This window comes from Homarus americanus, unplaced genomic scaffold (genome assembly GCF_018991925.1).
Source record: "Homarus americanus isolate GMGI-L3 unplaced genomic scaffold, GMGI_Hamer_2.0 scaffold16836, whole genome shotgun sequence".
Lineage (NCBI taxonomy): Eukaryota > Metazoa > Arthropoda > Malacostraca > Decapoda > Nephropidae > Homarus > Homarus americanus.
This window is the reverse complement of record NW_024720513.1, coordinates 62,348-84,072: the sequence shown is the minus strand read 5'-3', so window position 1 is coordinate 84,072 and position 21,725 is coordinate 62,348. Positions and strand designations below refer to the sequence as shown.

The window sequence follows — 21,725 nt, the reverse complement described above, 5'->3', positions numbered from 1 at the left end:
GCTTAGAATCAACAAAATCAACTATATTGCACAAGCTGATGCAAGTGCGTTTCAGAGTATTACTTTGGATTACATGTTTTCATCATCTCTATATTACATTAATGTAGAATTAAATATAAAGATAGCAATTATAATTCATTTATTATGATATTATACATATATACACTAGACTTATTGATATATAAGAGTAATTATAGAAAAATTAAATTTATTGTTATTCATAAATGTTCCAAAGTAACAATACATTCCGGAATGCACTACCGCCACAACAGAGATAATACTGCGCTAAAGAAACTAGTTCTTTGGTTATATATTTTTATCTTTTGTTATACCGAATAAATAGTCCTTTTAGTGTTTTAATAACAATAAAAAAAAATTATGTCAAATACTATAATTTTTAAATACAATTCACCTTGCAGATTTTATTGCGGAGGAATATGAACCGAGAGGAGAGAGTTGGCGGGCCGCGGGAGTGATGTGTGAGGCAGTTTCCTCATGTCTGCTCTAAGAGAACCTTGTATTATACCCACTGTGTTATCATCGCCAATATGATAGCATAATCGGACTAGAGCCCACGCGCCCTGTGCGCAGTACAACGCAAACATGATGGAGTAAGTATAACTCGAATTTATAATAGAAACTAGGATTAAATAGTGTGAAAAACAACTGTACAATAGGAATATCATGGCGGGCCAGGTAGGCGTGTACCTTCTAGTGCTTGAGGCACTTGAACTCAATATGGGTCTTGCGACACATTTTTTTTACTGATAATATGTAAGGTTAACTGTATAGTTAAATATGCAAGATGTAAGTTAATGGTTATTTGTCCGGTCACGGATCTTAAGTTAATCTTGCTTGATATTATGGCTAATATGGAGGTTAGGTTAGGTTAGGCTGTGAAGCCGTTAAGACACCCTAGTGTTTTTTTTTTTAAGTGGCATTAGCCCACCCGGACACAGGTCATTTGGTGAATTTATAGTCTTGCACCGGTTATTCATTCGCTGTTATTAATATGTATTTCGTAATGTTTAGACAATTCTAAGACATTTTTCTTCTATGATATTTCCATCGGAAATTAAGGATAACCGAGATATTAAAATTTCAATATTACATTTGCTCAGTCACAAGTTTCGCCATGACTTCTCTACTTTTGGCGGAGTCTGACCACGCATTGCCCCTTACCTCCAACTTCGCTTCTTAAGCGTCTACAAACGAACCTGATTATTTATAAGATTAATGTAAGATGTGGGGGCATGAACAAAGGGGGGTCCTGGGGGGGGGCTCTGTTAGGTTTGGTTTTGTTGATTGGTATTTGATTTATTCGAAAAAACTCCAACCCCCCCAGCTAGGGGGTTAGGTAAGGGGAAAAAAAATCTGATTCTTTGGTTGCTGTAATGTGCAATTTTACCCATCCGGCAGCATCGGCGCTTAGGCAGGGTGACGGAGTGATTTGCTATTGAGATGGCGGGAAACGCAAGCCACAGTGTCAAGGAAATGATTGATTGTTTCCAATCAACAACTGAATTAGCACACAAACTCATTTGTATGTAACAGTAGTATTGCTGTGAACAATACTTTCTACTTAAAGGAACAATGCCTTGGTCTTTAAAAAAATGAGGGGTTTCTTTGTCTTTATCCCTAAATTTACAAATTACATCTATATAAGGCCTGAGACAACCTTCACACGTCATGCTGAAAATGAAACCGCCACAGGGAAGAGACGACTCCTCTCTAGAGTGCGGCTTCATTACCGCCGAGAAGACAGAGTAGTGTGCGCCTAGGCCCATAATTATCTACCAAACAAGCATTTTCACAAGAAATGATTATCATATCAGAACTCACTGATGAAAATAAAATAAGAAAATAAACAGTGAAACGAGTAACTCGTCTGCGGGTCAGTCACCAATATTAACCCAAAATTGTCTGTACCACTAATTCCAAAACTTAAAATCCTAAAAATCGCTGTATGACCGAAACGATAATTTTAACATTTACGACGTCACTGCCGCTGCAGGGGTAGAAATTCACCATTTTTTCAAAGTTGCCAGCAGGACTAGTAGATTTGAAAATTTACTAGTCCTTATAAATTTTTACTAGCCCTTAAACAATTTGTCAAGAAACATTCAACATTGGCACTTACCAGGTTTATACAAAGTTCTATTTACTGTGTGACATTTATTTACTAGTGGAAACCATGTTAAATCATAAACCAACTCTGGAATAATCACATATTAACTAAATTATTAACACGAAGTACAGATTTACAATGTGAACACTGGAATAATCACATTAACTAAATTAATTGCATGGAGCACAGATTTTTCATTGCACTTGAACAAGCATTTCCTGTACATGCTCCTCGTTCAACTCATTGTTGTCGTCCAGATCTTCCACTGTGCTGCAGCCTGCAGTGTGAGTGTAGCCATCCACATGGCGGGCCCCAGTTGTTAGGAATCTGGGAATGGCTTTGTCCGGATTAAAGTTGCCAACACACACTGTTTGCAACTGAACCACCATGAGATCTGTCAGGTGGTCATCAGTGAGACGACTGCGCCAGTCTGTCTTAATGAGTTTGACCTGGCTAAAACCACATTCAATATCAGCCGAACTAGCTGGAATGGAAAGCTGTAGGTCAACCAGATGGAGAAATGAGGCACACCTTTCTCCGTATGATTGGTTGATTTGTTGCCAAGACAATCTTGAAACAAGTGATGTCTTACTCTTGTAATTGTAACTTTTGAGCACAGTCCATTCATCCTCTGCCAAAGTAGGATTCACCTCTGCCTCCATCAGTGTTTTCTCAAGAGCTTGGGCCAACGCTTGCACAGCGCTATCCCCGAAATTTTTATTCCCACTGTACTCTGCAGGCCACAATTTGAAATTCAGAATCCATGTGTTCTGGAGACTTGTACTGGCCATGTCAATAAATCTTTTGTTTAGACTTGAAATCAGTGATGTCAGCATATCATACCTTACATTCTTGAAAGTGTTGCTTCTACCACTCAGCTTCTCTCCTTGGAACATGGTTGTGTCACTTTCCATAATCCTTCTCGGGCTGGGTCCTGGCCAAGTCAAATATTTGTTAAGTACATCAACTGCAGTCTGAAGTTCATTCACGATAGCAGAAATATTGGTTTGACCATGCTGGAACAGCTCTGAGAGGTCCCCAAGGCACCGCACCACATCCAGTAGGAGGTGAAGGTACTGGGCTATGTCAGCACTGATTAGAAGGAGCAGGTAGTTCTTAGCTTTTCTGAATGAATCCTTGTGGTATGCGGGATCATCAGGGTTCTGTATCTGCTGCATGTGGAGTACAATAGCCTTGTAACTCTTCAGTAGATGCTCCAATGCCTGCAGCATATGCTGGAGCCACCCACACGTGTTGGAACCAGAAATGTTACCTGACATATGTCATGAGCATGCTTCAACATGCTCCTGTTGAGAGAACTCTTTTCATAGAACAGGTATATGCCTAGCAGCAGTAAGTCAACCTTTTTGGCTAGTGGAACATCCTTTACTGCATCCTTGTAAGTGAGTTCAATTTTATGAGCAGTGTAATGGATGCCTTCCAACTCCAGTTTCTCTAGATATCTTCTCAATCGAGCTACTAAACCATTTCTGCACCCAGTCATAACGCTGGCCCCATCTGTACCAATGTCAACTAACTTCTGCTTCCAAGTTTCGCCATAGCATGAATTCATCGTAGAGCAAACACATTTCTTGATAGATGCAGCATCACCTCAATATTTTTTACAGCAACAAAGTTTAGCTAGCATTAATAGTGTATTCTCTATATGAAGCTCTTATTCACATTGAGTGTGTCTTACCATTGTCATCGGCCCACTTGCCCATCGGGCAATCCCAGACCAGCAAAATAGTAAAACCTTGTCACACTTATGATATTTTGGTCGCCTCGGGCAACCGGGCGTATGTGAATTTCTACCCCTGCGCTGATTTTTCGTAGAAAACGAATTTAAAAATGCAGCAATTCCACTGTTTTATGATGGGCACTGTTGTAGTTATGGCAAAACTTAAAAAAAAAAGGTTTACCTAACTTAGCATAACTTAACACCTGCTGTGGGTGGACTTACTGTTACTCAGACCGGGGAAGCAGCAGTGGTATCCTCCATATTAGCCAGTAATTATTTACTACCACACAGCCATTGATTTTTCATAGAAAACAAATTTAAAATGCCGCAATTTCGCTGTGATTTCGTAGTTATGGCAAATGTGCTAATTGGGTTAATATTGACGACTGACCTGCCAATGAGTTACCCCTGTACTTGTTTTGGTTTTTATTTTCAACAGAGTTGTAATGTGATGATAATTTCTTGTGCAAATGCTTCGTTTGGTAGTTATTTAGGCGCCCAAGGTGGTTACGGTATTTGTTAACTTTAGCCCTATAGTTCTTTACGATAGATCTGGCAACATGTGTGAAATTCACTGGAAATTCTAAGGCAATTTCCTTCTATGATATTTCCGTCGCAAATGCATATTAAAGAAGATATGGCGTTCAAAATTTTTTGTTAGGAAATTAACGTTGACATATCACCGTTATCGGGTGACCCGCTGTGTTTTTCACCCCAACCAAAAACCTTGGCGTTGTACTAGTTCATATATTAGGTTAGGATGCGTATTTTAGTGATGAAAAAATGTTTTTCCTCTGTATTTTGCTGTGTTTTGAATGTATTTGACCTTCAAAACTGCCGCAGATCACTCGTTTTTTTAGTTTCCCCCCACCTAAAATCCCCGGTTCCCACGGGGGTCCCCTGTTATTGTTGGGAATAAGGGGGGGTCATAACTCAAAAAAAAATTGATTTGCCACAGTTTTGAAGGTCAAATTCATTCAAAACACAGCAAAATACATAGGAAAATATATTTTTGAGTCGCTAGAAGATTACAGGACTAAAAGTAACATTTACCGTGGTTACTACTTTGTCTACGTAGTTATGGTAAACATGTTAAAAGGTGTTTATTTAAAAGTTCATGTTAAGTTAACCAAACCTAGCGTAACTTAGCACCTGCCGTGGGCGAACTTACTGTTACCAAGACGGGGGGCTGAGAAGTCCTCTTTATTAGCTGACACTTTCAGAGAAAATTGCCAAAAAAAGGTGAAGGAAAATTTTGGTATTTTTCCAAGATGTTGGAGGTTGAAATTGTTTTCTGATGTTTTTTTTTTGTTTTTTTTGTTTTTGGGCGAATCTGACCTTTTCTACTGCCATTCACTATTTTTTCAGATCCCCCTCCCCTATCCAACGATAATGGGGGCCCCCCCACTGGGAACCAGGGGTTTTGGGTGGGGGAAAATCACAACCCAGGCCAACCTAACTTAACCTAACCCTAAACCAGACCTATTCACCTGGCTCAAACAGGTGGGGGGGGGCTAGGCTATACCAAGCTATTATTGGTTGATCCAAAATCATACCCACCATACCAATGTCCAAAGAACAACTGGGCATGTGTCAGACTAGTGCACGCTTAATGCAGCATACTAACCAACAAATGAACACAGGAGCTTTCTCAGATGGTGATAACTTCAACAAGCACTTGGAATTGTCTAAACTACTGATTCTAAAACTTAAAATCCTAAAAATCAATGGATGACCGAAATGATGATAATACCATTGAAAATATTTGCTGATATTACTTTAGTTTTGGTCATCCAGGGAATCTTAAGAAATTAATTCCCCTCCCTTGGTTAGATTAGACCTGTAGTTCCTGGGTTCTGTGGCTAGGTTGGGTTGGGAAGGTCGGATATCTAAATACAGAGATAACCGAAACTAAAATTTTACCATCCTGCTATTTTCACATTAGGTATTTGTTAGGCTTCCTTACCTGTAACTAGTCTCCTATGCATAATAACAATAAGCAGTAGAAATTTTACCATGACTGGCTAAGTTCCTACTAACTCTGTTTGAATACAGTCCAATTCGGCCCATTGCCAACTCGGACCATCTCGGTAACCAACTCGGACTAAAAAGTAAAAGTTTACGCATTTATTTTTGCATGAATGATAAAAGTACAATGATAAAAAACAGCATAGATGTACAAACAATACTGATAAACAGCCACGTCATTTGTGTAGCCATTAAAAAAAAAATAAAGGTTTACCCTTTAATCTATGTACGATTTGTTATGAAAATGAAGGAAAGCACTGGGAGGCTTTATTCAACTTAATGCAACATCAGTATCCATACATCTGTAATAAACAGGAATTACAAATTAAGAATGACTAAGCTTCAAGTAACAGAATTGGCTTAACACAAATAAACATAACATAAGAAATATAAGAGAACTTCAAACAATATATCTATTTCATTTAACCAACGAAGCATAACACATCATGAATTATAAAAATACAGTGATAAAAAGCAGCATAAAAGTACATACATTACCGATAAACATTCACTGGGTGTGAGGTTGACGAATTCCACAATAATGTACCCACACTCACTGTACCTGGAGACCTGACAACGATAACCTCACAATATGTGACGGTTGAGGATGACCTGATCACGAGATCTGAGGTTGACAAGTTCCATAACAATGTAAATAATGAGTTAATTAATTCACAAAAGCAGAATATACGGTATAGAAAACTGTTCAAATAACAATGACCCCAAATGAATAAATATTTATTTGAATAACATTAGTGGGCAAAGGAACGCTGTAGGTAGGAGATTCGATCGTGGTGACGTTTTCCCCCAAGATTACTTTAAGGTATTGGACAGTAGGGTTAAGACCGAGATAAGAAAAGCAAAGAGAAATAATGAACTGGAGGTAGCAAGGGAGGCAAAGTCAGACCCTAAGGATTTCTTTCAAATGTATCAAACTAAAACACGAGGCAACCAATACAGTCATATACCGGTTAGCTAACTGATAATGACAGAGAAATGAGCAATAATGTGAATTGATATTTTTCATCAGTTTTCACCATTGAAAATTAAAAAATGATACCTGAGGCACCGACTATATACAGAGATAGTGAAGAAAATAGATTAAGTGATATAATAGTGAGTAGTAATGATGTTAGTAAGCAAATAGATAAGCTTAAACCTAATAAGTCACCAGGTCTCAATGAGATATTTGCCAGAGTATTAAAGGAATGTAAGGAAGATCTTAGTATGCCCTTAGCAAATTTGTTTAATGTGCCATTAAAAACGGGTGTAATACCAGAATCCTGGAGGATAGCGAATGTGATGACGATTTTCAAGAAGGGAAATAGATCGCTATCCACTAACTACCATCCAATCAGTTTAACATCAATTGTAGGCGAATTACTGCAAGCAATAATTTTAAACTGTATTCGAAATAACCCGGAGAAGCACAAGTTATGATGTGAATCATGGTTCATTGATCAAGTTCTAACATACTCATAAAATTCGTCCTTTATACCGATTGAACCCTCAGTATTCACTCATTCACTCTTCATATTTCAGTGAACCAAAAGAGACATAAGTAATCTCAAACTCATTCCTGAACCTCTAGTCAGCTACTTGTGTGAAGTGTGCAAGGTGGGCCAAGTTGGTTATTTGAGATGGGCCGAATTGGAGGCACACACTGTTTTACCGTGTGCTCCGATTGGCTCGTCAAATCAAAACAACAATGCAGAGAACCTATTAGAACCTCACCTCACCTAACTTCCTAACCTGTCATTGTCATTTCTATTTTCTTACTATCATCTAAATATCATCTCTAAAAAAATGGTAAATTTTTACAAGTTGCCAATAATGGTTTTGGACGAAACTTACATTTTTCTGATGGTTTTTTGATGTGTTTTGAATGCTTCTGACCTTCATTTCTGTTGCAGATGACTCGTTTTTTTTAGTTTGACAACTTTGGTGGACCTGTGGGAAATTGGGGCTTTTGGGTGGGGGGAGAGCAGAGTGTTATATGCTATGTAAATGACCAAAGTTGGCTCTGATTTTTCTGTTTTTAACAAATATAGAAAAGCCAAAATTTGGCAATCCGAGTCATGTTTTGGCTAAAGTTGGTTCGGATTTTCCGTTCTTAACAAGTAAAAAAATAAATAAATAAATATCTGTGCCAAGTTTTGGCAAAAGATTATTGTCAAATTTGAATGAATTGCATTAAAACCCATTGGAAAAACCTAAGTTTCATCTCAAGATCAGTTTTGGTGCTAACCTGACCTAACTGCCATTGTTAAAAAAAAAATATATATATACCTGTTTATATATATATACAGTATATATATATATATATATATATATATATATATATATATATATATATATATATATATATATATATATATATTTATTTATTTATTTATTTATTTATTTATTTATTTATATATATATATATATATATATATATATATATATATATATATATATATATATATATATATATATATATATATGCAAATAAATCACTGTAGGTGCGCGTGATCTAGGTATATGCTGATAACCACAAGGAAAAAGAAATCACAAAGTTCCCAAGCGCTTTCGTGTAATTCACATCTTCAGGGGTGAGTACAGACTAAAATAGAAGTGCAGAACAAGTTATATATATATATATACAGAGGAGGGTGAGAACAAGTCCACAGAGGTCTAGTGTAGGTAATGACCCTACTAATCTTTACAAAAGCACTGCAGTGGTCAGGGGTTGGTAGTCAGGTCAGAGGGAAAACTGACCCAACCTTCTCACCTTGTTACAAATCTTCTTAATTACAAAATTGTCCAATTTGTACATACTGTTACTCAAATTCATGTTAACGGATTCGGTATGTTTAATGATACTAGATTCTATAATGTTCCTACTGTCATTTGAATTATAAGGTGATATTGAGGAGGCATTATCCCAGTCAATGCAATGTTTATTATCCCTCAAATGAACGAACAGAGCATTGGATTCCTGGCCTGTCCTAACACTGTATTTGTGTTGTTTAAGTCTAGTTACAAGATCTTTACCTGTTTGGCCTAAGTAAAACCTATTACATTCCTTGCAAAGGACTTTGTAAATGCAGCCATTTGTATTATTGGGGGAGTTCTTGATTAACTTCTGTTTAACAGTGCATGAGTTTTTAAATGCCACATTGACTTTCCAGGTTTTTAGTTGTAAAGGAATTTGAGAGAAGTTTTTGTGAAATGGTAATACTCTGACCTGACTACAGACTGCTGTGGTGCTTTTGTAAACATTAGTAGGGTCATTACCTACACTAGACCTCTGTGGACTTGTTCTCACCCTCCTCTGCACTTCTATTTTAGTCTGTACTTGCCCCTGAAGATGTGAATTACACGAAAGCGCTTGGGAACTTCGTGTTTTCTTTTTCCTTGTGGTTATCAGCATATATATGGTTAGGCGCACCTACAGTGATTTACTTGCATAAATGGATTCCAGGGAACTTCGTGTTTTCTTCTTTCCTTGTGGTTATCAGCATATACCTAGATCAAGCGCACCTACAGTGATTTACTTGCATATATATATATATATATATATATATATATATATATATATATATATATATATATATATATATATATATATATATATATATATATATATATATATATATATATATATATATACACATACATACAGTGAACCCTCACTTTACGCGGCCAATTGAACCCACAGCGGCCCGCGTAAAGTGAACAACATAACATATGGGATTAATTGAAATAGAGACCGGGCCGACCCCCAAACTCCACTTTTTCAGACACAATACCTACGTTGTAGTAAAAATAACTTCTTAATTTTATGATGGTATGCACACACAATTAATAATTAAGAGAAATATCAATAATATTAAGTTTTTTAACACTTGCATTAGTAGAAAAGATGGCTGGGCACACGGGGATGGGGGGTTGGTTCCGAGGCAGAGGGCAGATTATTGGCCCTCACCTGTATCACTTGTATCGATTGTATCACTATCCACCACAGAGGCTTGCAGGGTCTCTGTCAAACCCCTCAAAGTCCATATAAGTCCATATCCTCACTATCACTGACTTGGGCCGGCTGTGGTGGGTGGCGGGTGAAGAACTCGGTAATGTTTTGATGGCTGGGCGACCTTGTGCGCACCCTGCTCGCGCCGCTCTCCGCGTAAAAGGGTACACACACCGCAGAAAGTGAGCATTCTGTGTTCGGCAGGGTACCGCGTAAACGTGGAGACGCGCAAAGTGGGACCTCGTAAAGCGAGGGTTGACTGTATATATATATACACAGTCAGTTCTGCTATAACGCGATAGTTGTGTTCTTGTAAAACATCGTGTTATAGAAATTCGCGTAATAGAAATAACAGGGCTTATGGAGAAAATAAGGTTAGGTGCAGATTACTACTCAAAATCGAAAAAAAATTAGTAGTTAGCCTAACACAGTCTAAATAAATGTTACATTCATATCTAATAATGAAATCATACAGTAAATGTAACACTTTACCTTGAAAAAATATGAATATAACTTGATGGGGGAGAAGGGTGATTTTGAGGTTGATAACATTGAGCTTCTCTTCAAGTGTTATAGCCTTTCTTTTACGATCATCACCGGGAATGCGATCACCAGAACGCTGCTTGGAGATATTCTTCTTTACCATATTCACAATTAATACCACAAAATTGGAGAAATAGTAAGCAAAAATCGCGTTACAGCAAATAAGCGTTCGCGTTTTACAAATATCATTCCTCTATTCATAAATCGCGTTAGAGCCAATTCGCGTTGTCAAAATACACGTTATAGCAGAACTCACTGTACACACACATGTATAATTGAGTATTTTAACCGATAAAATTACCAAGAAATACTTGTTCAAAATGGGCAGGGCTTTGAATTAGTTGGAAAATGTGGGGAAAGCAAACTTTTGAACACTTTACCAAACCTTTAAAAAAAACAATTCAACAATAAAAAACTTACCTTATTCACGTTTTTGGTGCTCAGATGGGGGATCCATATGCTTGAAAGTGATTCTTAAAATTTTTACAAGGTAGTTAAGGTTTTCAAAGGTTTATTTGGGTGTTCATTTGAATATTTATTCCACATTTTCTCTTTTATTTCAAAACCCTGCCCACTTTGAACAATTAATATTGAGGGTAATATTATTGGTTAAAATACTCAAAAATTAAATTTCCAACAGTTTGAAAGACAAAATAATTTTCCAGATTGTCACGTTTCAATTTGAAGGACATATTCCAAATATCCTACCATTTTACATAAAACATACTGTATATTTGAGAAAACCAGGTATAATCTTAGACATATTTTGTAGCAAGACACCAGATTCTCACCACGAGTCTTGACCTTGATCAGCACCACAATAGCTGACACCACAAGCAGTGTTATCAATTCAGAAACTGAGTTCTACCAGAGTTACCTACTTGTATATGTGAATTTTGTTAGATTCACCCCTAAAAGTAGCTTTAACTACACTGTAACATCAAAATTTAAATAATAGGCATATGAATGGTAATAACAACATACAGTATTAATAATGTTTGAGTAAATTATTCAATATATGGTACTGTAAGTTTTTCTTATATCTACAGTACTGTATTACATTATTATTATTATTATATTCATTATAAAATCAAGTTGAGTTAGTATTTATTTATTTGTGTATTTTTTTTGTTTTTCATCTGCAATCATGCAGTTTGTATGCCAATTTATCCATTTTTTTTTTTTACAATTGAAATTTTTAGGTACAGTGGGGTATGCTATAACGAATCTAATTGGTTCTAGAACCTGGTTCGTTATAGCATTCGTTCGTTATATGATTAATCCGTTCCAGGCCCCCAAATACAACCACTTAACACTGAAAAATATAATATAAAATTGTAAAAATTGTAAAAAAGTGCATAAATATGCATCTAAACCCCTGAAATAAAGAATATCATTAATACTTGTAATAAAAAATCAATAAATTAATAAAAAAAAATTAAAATGTTCATTGTAGGAGTTTCGTTCGTTATAGCATTCTCAATTTTATAGGTAAAACCGTTCGTTATAGGAATATTCGTAGTAGGTTCCGTTCGTTACAGCATACCCAACTGTACTGTATAGTGTACTGTACTGTATTCCTGTAGTTTTTAAGATTTATTCTAGATCCTGGGATTGGGATATTGATGACCAAAAATAAAGTAGTTTTAGTTATTTGGTCATAATGAGACAACGATGCTGATGTTCTTTAATGTCTGTACAGTAATTTACATTTCTGATTGTAATGCTGTGTTTTGTTTCAGGTTCCTCGTGATTACATTGGTGATCCCACCAAGAAGTTTTGTATTATTAAAAAGAGAGAAAGAGATCGACAGTCATGGAATACGACAGGGCATCAGATCTCCAATCCTGGCTCTTCGAGGATGAGCAGGATTTTTCCTTGGGGGCCAAGGCAACATCTTACCTGCCATCTGCAACATTAGATACCAACCATGACAATGCCAACTTTGGTGAGTTTTACCAAATAATGTAAATACAAAAATGTTTAACTACAATATAAATTGGTACCAGTATTTAAATTTTATAAGTGACCCAATGCAGGTGCTCCTCTACTTACGAACGAGTTACGTTCCTGAGGCTTGTTTGTAAGTCAAACTTTACTCTTGTAGATACCAAACATATTGTAAAAAAATTAAAGATTATGGATATTTAGTACATCTATACCCTTTTATACAGCCTTAAAATCTGGCTCTCTTATCCTCTTAGGTACTGTTTGTTCTATCTGGAATTTTCTTCAAAATAATTGTCTCATCCACATAAAACACCTGTTCTGACAGGTAACCCCCCTTAGTGATGATATTTGTATCTCTGAAAGTTTGTAAGTTGAACATTTTTAAGTTTGTTCATTTGAGGGATAATAAGCATTTCATTGACTGGGATAATGCCTCCTCAATATTACCTTGTAATTCAATTAACAGTAGGAACATTATAGAATCTAGTCTCATTAAACATACCGAAGCAGTCATCATGAATTTGAGTAATGGCATGTACAAACTGAACAATTTTGTAATTAAGCAGATTTGTAACCAGGTGAGAAGGTTGGGTCACCTTACCCTCTGACCTGACTGCAGTGCTTTTTAAAGATTAATAGGGTCATTACCTAATACCTGACCATTGTGGACCTGATCTCACCCTCCTCTGTATATATACACCTTGTTTTGTACTTCTTCGTCTGTACTCACCCCTGAAGATGTGAATTACACGAAAGCGCTTGGGAACTTCGTGTTTTCGTTTTCCATGTGGTTATCAGCATATATATATATATATATATATATATATATATATATATATATATATATATATATATATATATATATATATATATATATATATATATATATATATATATATCTATATCTATATATATATATACACACAGTGTAACCCCGCTTTACGCGGTCAATTGAACCCACGGAGGCCCGCGTAAAGCGGAAAACGCGTAAACTGAACAACAGAACATATGGGATTAATTGAAATAGAGACTGGGCCGACCCCCAAACTCCACTTTTCCCCGACTCAATACGTACGTTTTAGTAAAACTAACATCTTAACTTTATGATGGTATGCACACACACATAATATAGAAGAGAAATATCAATAAGAGAATAATATACTGTACCAGGTAAAAGAAAAATCAAGGTTTAATACTTACGTCATGGTAGGTTAGGTTAGAAAAAATGTAGGTTTAACACTTACATAAGGTTAGGTTATGTTTTAAAAAATCAAGGTTTAGCATTAACCTAAGGTTAGGTTATGTTAGGAAAAATCAAGGTTAGGTTTAACACTTGCGATAGTAAAAGAGATGGGTCGGCTTGCGGGAATGGAGGCTGGTTCCGAGGCAGAGGGCAGGCTACTGGCCCTCAGGTGAGTCACCATCACTGTAATCCACACTTGTCAGGGCCTCCCTGACAAATCCCTCAAAGTCACCATCACTGGCTTGGGCTGGCTGTGGTGGGTTGCGGGCGAAGAACTCGGTGATGCTTTGTTGACGGCTGGTGTTGATATTGTCTTGATACACCTTGATGTAGGGCTCCTTAGTCTGCAACAGCTGGGTAGTGAAGACTTTATACCGGTTATCGTCAGGGTCGTCGGAAAGGAGAAGCTTCAGTTTCTCTTCACACACTCGATGGCAAATATCAAGGGTGGGAAGGAGAGAGCTGCAGATGGCGTTTCATCACTCACTGACGCCTGCTGAACGGCAACACGGCATTTTTTCTTTTAGTTTTTATTTCTATTCCTCACATTTACTGGTACAGTCTATAGTATTTTATGTACAAAGAATCAGTTCTTCCACACGTACCTTCCACGCATCCAGTTCAAGATATTGTTCAGGTAATCACCCAGAATAGCCGACTCCCAGACATGTGGCGGTGACCTTGGTGGGTGTATATGCTGTGATGCATTTAAAGACCAGTAACCAACCACCTCATAACACATTTACTTCCCAAATTAGAGTATTGTAAAGATTTTTTCACAACTTTTAGTTTCGTTACAAGTAACAATACATTAGGCTGCTGGGTTAGTGAGACGGAAAAGTAGTTTATAGCCAAGGCCTTGGCTAGAACTACCTCCATACATGTTTACTTCTCACACATACCTGTACATCCCCATGCTCTTTGTGTTCTTGTTTTATATTATATTTTCTTTATTTCTATGCCATAGTAGAGTATTATGATTTTTTGACAACTTTTGTGATTTCATTAAAAGCAGCAATAAACTCAGTGGTGGTGGTGAGTTAGATGTAGTTATAGCCCACCACACACACACACACACACACATGCTCTTCACTTCTCATATTTTATAAGAGGGTTGTTTGATTTAAATCAAAATAATTTTTCTTTTTTCCCAAGCCATTGATTTAAATCACAATTTGATTTTTACATATTAAAAACTGCCTCCATAGCCTACTGTATTGTTAATCAGACAAATAAAATATTCAGAAGTCTATATAAAACACAAGGAACTTCCACTATTGCAATGTTCACTATTCAGTGTTCTCACAACAAAAATTACAATATTTGCTTCGTAACTGAAACAACAAACACAAATTTCAGATGAGTATAATCACATTTCTTATCTTAGCCTGCATGTTCTCTTGTATTGTACTTAAGCTTCAAACAAGTAGGAGCTGCAGGTAAATATTAACCCCAACGTCCAGGTTGACGTTCCGGAACGTCCATCTGGGGCACCTGGAACACATGCCATTGTTTGGATGCCCAACGCGGGTTATAAGGTTCCAGCATGACTATTTGGTGTCACGCCATGCGCAGGGTAGCATGGGTGGGCTCAGTGCAGTTAGTATGCACTAGCCTGTCGCCAGGGAGAATCGTACCTCAACCTCTCACGCTAAAAGTAGTGTACCTGTAGTTGTATTGTGTTTATTATTGTTAAACAATGCTATGATTGTTACAAATGAATTTATTTGTGGATTTATTATTCCAATAATTATTTCTATGCATTACTTGCTCTACCAAACACAAAGACAGACTGCATGTGTGTCGCCGAGCACTTTTTATGAAAAATAATGCAAACAAACTATTCTAAATGAATTATTTATAGGAAATAAGTAAAATGATCAGTAAATATATGTATTATTGGCCATCCCAGACACAAGGGCAAGCAGAAAATGGCCGCTAAGTGTGTGTAGTGACCATGTGCACAAGCTGTCAAAACAGTCCCCTTATCTCCCTCGCTACTGCGGCCCCAGAGAAGTCTTTCCTCGACATATGAAGGGGTTCCGTCCTGACGACCAGGTCATAAGTCGATTTGGTCGTGAGGCAAAAATAAGACATAGAAATTCTAAAATGGGTGTCTCTTTTTCTTCTCAGCACCACGAGAACACTCAGTTTTACGCTTGCCAGTCATTTTAAAGGGAATTAAAAAAAAAATTGTCAGTACACAGCGCGATCACTAACGTTGGGACTCGAAAATACGTAATGTGAAAAATATTTTATATGACCATGGCCGTCGTAAGTCGAGGAGAGACTGTATAGTTTTCTTACTTCCATTTTATTGTTTTACCATTAAAAAGGGTTGAAAATTATTTTCCGGCTTTGAGAGTCCTCCCATTACCCAGAGATCTCTCAGTCCCGAGTCCCGTAAGTGCTCTGCACTAATTGTTCTATCTTACGGAGATATTGCTGTACAGTACTGTATAATGAAACTATAAGAGCTGTTAAAGTATCATATCAGTGCTCTAAGTCTAATGAAACTAAGAAATAAAGAAAATATAATATAAAACTATAAAATGAAATGTGAAGAGCATGGGTGTGTATTCTGTGTGGGAAGTTATCGTAAGTGTGGAAGCAGTGGGCAGTTTGTCAATAGCGCAACTGACGACTTGGCTGGTTAGACCTACTGTATTTCCTTTGAAATGTGCACCACACAAGCACCTCTGCTGTTAGTTTACTTATCCTTTTGTCACTGATTGTCAAGTTGATTTCAGCAGAGAATGTTTAGGAAAACAATGGAAGCATAAAAATACTAAAATTATACAAGATAGTGCACACTGCATCATAGCTGGGATATGCTGCCTCTGTCGAGGCAGAGGCGCACAACCCAAACCCCTTCCCCTGCTCAGTACATGTGGCTTACTTGAACACATTATTTTTAGCTTTAACTATAAAAAAAATAAATATAAATGCCGGATTAATAACTACTGTACTGATTATGATAATGCGAGATGATTAACTTCCATATGGCAGGCACCCAACTCTTCAGTGCAATATTATCTATTAATGTCATGCCTGTAACATTTATTTTTAAATCAACAAATACCCGATATAAATGAAAATTTACAGATACAGTAAGTTTCATTACATATCTGCATCTGTTAACATTACTGGCAGCATTGTAGCTAAGTTAGACTCGTCACTGTAACCACCAGGCTACTGGGCCAAGCTATGAAGTGTTATGGTTGTTTTCCCACTCCTAATTTTAGGTAGATATACATAATTTTTTTCATTTATTTTTACTCATTTATATGCCCACATCATCCCACTTACATATTAAAAAAAAAGGTAGTCATAAGGGTAAACACGTAAAGGGAGCAGGAGGGGGGAGCGTTGCTATGGTGAAGCAGGGAGTGAATGCAATAGGCGATTATGTTAAACTTTCATTTTTCTTTTATTAGTAGTTTTAGCAATACAGTACAGTAATTTTTGTTTTAACTTATTTATCGGTATTTTTATTTATTCCTCACATTTACTGGTACTGTGTATTGTTTTAAGAAAACTATGGCTACAGGAAGAAAATGCACACGTTTTTGTCCAAATACTCCTGAAATGGGGGGTGCGTCTTCTATGCCGTTATCTACCCGTCATACGCATCTATATACAGCTCCTCCCTGACTTACGACCACCCGCACTTACAACCTGCCTCAGTCGTACCAAAATTTTGTCAAATTACGTATTTTCGAGTCCCAACGTCGGTGATTGTGCTGTGTACTGACAATTTTTTTTTTTGTAATTCAGTTTAAAATGGCTTGCAAGCTTAAAAGTGAGAGTTTTGTGGTGCTGAGAAGAAAAAGAGACACCCATTTTAGATTTTCTATGTATTTAAGCATTTTCGACTTACGACCTGGATTTGGGTCCCTAACCCCGTCGTAAGTTGGGGAGGAGCTGTATATATATTCCAAGCCATACGTGTAATGTAGAATGTGCGTAAGATGCGATAAGACTAGTAGATGAGCAGTATTTAAACTTGAAGATCTTATAATAAGGTACACCAGTACATTTTCTAGGACATTTCAACTCAAAAGTTTAGCTTGGAATTATATTTTACAAACAACAATTCTCAAATTGTAGTTTAAAAACATGAGTGATTCACCAATGTCAGCATTAAAATGACCTGGATGTGGAGCATATATAAGTAATATCTCCGTTAACCGGAATCCCTCAAACCCGGAACTCTCTGATAGCCGGAGTTGAAATTTTCTCGGAAAATCAACCATGGGAACTATTTTCCGGGAAAATTCCAATAAAATTTTCCTAATACTGTACCCGGAAAATTTCAGGGGTGGGTTTTTTTCAGTTTGAGAGTTGAAAATCGGGCATTTTCTATAAATTCTTAGAATAAATTTACGTTGCACGAAAAATTCAGGGGATGAGGGATATTTTTCTGGGTTTGAGAGATGATGTAATGGACAATTTCTGGGACTTCCAAGAACATTTTTCAGTTACCCGCAAAATTACAGGGGTGAGGGATATTTTTTCCGGCTTTGAGAGTCGTCTCGTTACCGGGAAATCTCTCGTTCACTGAAGTGCTCTGCACCAATTGTTCCGGCTAATGGAGATATCACTGTACTACCAATCATGGCGGAGAAGATGCATGCTTGTTTGCAAGGATACTTAATGTTGGAAGAAATGTTCTTGGTTTCCACCAATCTAAAGGATTTCCATCACGTGCTTGCAGTTGTCTGGTTTCTGTTCATTTCAGCTCTGACAGTTGAAATTATTACACAACATTTTTCATTCTTAGAAAACTTAATTCGATTCATTTTTATTCTATAGACTTAATGATCATTATCACCCTCTCATTTACTAGTTTTAAGCATTTATCAAAATCAGTCACTAGTGTTATCAATTTGCACAAGACTCTAGGTTCTGCACTTGTTTCACTGGAATGTGTATAGTACTGTTATGCTTACACTCTACCTCTTCTTGTATAGCTTACTTCCTGTTCTCAAGATAGCTGACCACTGTTCTCTGGAGATGAACTTCATGCATTTTAGACATTTCATCGCCTTCAGTTTGATACAGGGTATCCTTTTATCTTGGATCAAGATATGTTGAGTACAGACGAGTAATGGTATATGCAAATTGGATAATTTTGTCCCTTAAAAATATTTGGAACTAGGTAAAAAAGTTGGGTAACTCCTTAATGATTTGAATATGGTGGACACCTGCTGTCCTTAGGGATGACTTGATCTCACACTCCTTTACTGTACTGTATATATTAACTATTAGTCTGTACTCACCTCTTAAGATGTGATGAGATGAGAATTATTTTACTAGGATCAGGCACCATAAAAAATTGCCATGCTGTTCTTTCACTATTGTAAGAGCAGATTCAGGATAGGAACAATGTTAAGAAATGTTTTAGTTGCATAGACAGTATTACTTCTTTTGTATTTTCTGACATCTTCATTCACATGACCTAAACTGTACATGTATGTATTGTTGCAGATTTGAAGACAAGTTGAAAAGTGCTGGTTAAAAAATCTAAGGGATGTGTTGTGATTTATTGTATTTTACTTGCAGAGCTCCCAGATTGGATGGAGAGCCGAGAGAACTTGGGTCTTGCCAACGTTAAGCTATTTGATGATGTTGCATTCACCCAGAACTTGGAAAATGATGTCTCCCAAAGTCTTGATATGGTTGGGATTTTGGATGACGATTATTGCACATCCATCAAACCAGAAGACATGCTTGTACCTCTCTCAGAGTTACAACCACAAAAGAGTACTCCTCAAGGTCTCTCGGCAAACCCTTCAAGTTCTACATTACCACCACCCAAGATCATCATCTGCATGAAAAGGGTTGCTGTATGTTCACCTATTACAAACAATGATTCCTTCCAAGGACAGTCTCTAGATTTTTCCACTGCACAGTCATCTTCAGTTCCAAACATAGATATTACTCCAAATATGCAGTTGGCTCCTCCCCATGAAATTGGTAATTGTGATGCTGATGGCCTTATTAACGAAATGGTTCAAATGATTGGAAAGGAAGGAAAATTGGAAGAGTTTAACAACATAAGCTCATCTTTAGACACCTCAATGTATGAATCAGACATGGAAGATTTGCTACTACAGTTAGAATCTTCCAATTCAAAGTTAAAAATGCCAGAGGTTTCTTCATTGTGTTCAGAACCTGTATCACCAATATCAGTCCCCTCTCCAGTACCATCAGCTGGTAGTCTTTCACCATCACAGGCAACATGTTCTTTTTTCAGTTCCCATATGTCAACAGATTCTAATGACAAAATTAGCTCTGCTCATTCTCCAGCATATATTTCTGATTTTTCTGAAAAAGAGTATCAGTCAGAGGTACTTGCTCACTCACTCTCCCCACGAAAAAGAAAATCATCATCCCTGCGGAGTACACCATATCCAGAGAATAGACGAGAAAGAAAGAAAGAGCAGAACAAACAGGCAGCTCTTCGATACAGGCAAAAGAAAAAACAGGAGGAGGAGGAATTTATGTCAAAGATAGAGGCTGAAGAAGAGAGACAGAAGCAGTTAAAGGCTAAATATTCCAACTTGAAACAAGAGCTAACTTACCTTAAAAAAATTATGAGGGAGGTATTTATAGCCAAAGGAGTAATATCTGAGGAGGCTTTCAAGAAAAATAAAACAAAGGGCACTTAAAATATGTAGTACAAAATTAGTTTTGAATGTGGCAGTATGGTAACTTCAAAATCTTGTTCTTTCAATTACTTCAGCTTTTTATTTACAAAGGCAAGGTGTTGTTTTGGCCCCTTTTAGCACTTTTAGGATAAGGAATTTAGTGGACATTTTAAAGTTTCATGTGAAGGGTAAAAAAAAATCCAAGTGGATGAAGGCTTTTTTGCTGGATGTTGAACTTGGATAACTTGCTTTTCATAGGAGATTCATATGTCCACATGAGCTTGATAACATTTTAAAAGGGACAAAATTAATTATGGAGAATATGTGTAGTACAATCAATTGGTTATTGTTTGTCAGGTTTTTACATAGTATGGTTTTAAGATTCTTAATAATGTTTTTAAGTAGATTGAATTTTATTTTACTTTTGTAGTTCATATGTTAGTAAAAAAATCATATAGCTACAAAGATTTCATTATTCCTGCAATAAAAAAATTCCTATATAGGTAACTTGTACTGTACCCTCTTTTAATTACATTACTTATCAAATACATACATAGAACATTAAAACTAGAAAAGGGAAAAAAGCTGAATGTAGAAACTTAGGGCATTGAAATTTTATACATGGAAAACACCTTTAACCCTTAAAGGTCTAACTAATCTTAGAAAGTTACTCCAGAAACACAATAGTAGGCTAAAATGTTAGACATGCATGTTAGTCCATAGGAAAAAAAAACATAACTGTACTCACCACTTTTGGTTGTTGTCGAGTCATCTTGCCTCGGCACCCCTCAGGCAGTTATTGCACATCTGGAAGTAAACTATCAGGTACTTTGTTGATGCACTAACCAACCAATAATGTTTGTACAACTTCACATGGCTCATTATTACATTGTACAGCACATTCACCACTCGCTTTTGGGTTAAAAGTGTGTTCGTGAGTGGTACTCGGGGAAACGTGGAATGCACAGTGGCACTTAAATTTGGCACACATGTTGTAAGTTTCCTTATCTAAGGTCGTGTTGTAGCTGAATACAGCCTGCAGCAACACAGCTGTTTCACTGTTTCCTTGTACTTTTGGAGCTGGTATGGTTTTTCCATTTTATTTTTCAATGCACTAAACGTTGACCTAATTTTGGACACCGAGTCACTACAATCCAAGGTAGAGTTGTCAGCAAAGTTAAGGTATTTCTACAGGAGCTGGGACTTGTCGTGAGATATGTACTAGCAAAACAGGAATTAGGAGTAGAATGTCCTTGGACCAGTAGTTGATCACCGAGTTTCTTTGATCGAGGCATCAGCATTATAATGCAAGAAACAAACATTTCGGCTACAGCGTTGTATAGATGAACCACGTGAAGATGCTCCTATACAACCACAAAAAACAAAGTACAGTGGTCCCTCGGTTAACGAATTACCTTCCATAATC

General features: G+C 36.8%; 1 protein-coding gene across 1 annotated transcript; it reads left to right on the top strand.

Moving 5' to 3' along the window:
• Nucleotides 1-451: 451 nt before the first annotated feature.
• Nucleotides 452-20,758, top strand: LOC121860550 (cyclic AMP-dependent transcription factor ATF-4-like). Its single transcript, XM_042357708.1, has 3 exons — nt 452-611; nt 12,195-12,401; nt 19,212-20,758. Exons 2-3 carry the CDS (start codon nt 12,269-12,271, stop codon nt 20,318-20,320), a joined length of 1,242 nt encoding a protein of 413 aa, XP_042213642.1. The 5' UTR covers nt 452-611; nt 12,195-12,268; the 3' UTR covers nt 20,321-20,758.
• The last annotated feature ends 967 nt before the right edge of the window (nt 20,759-21,725 follow it).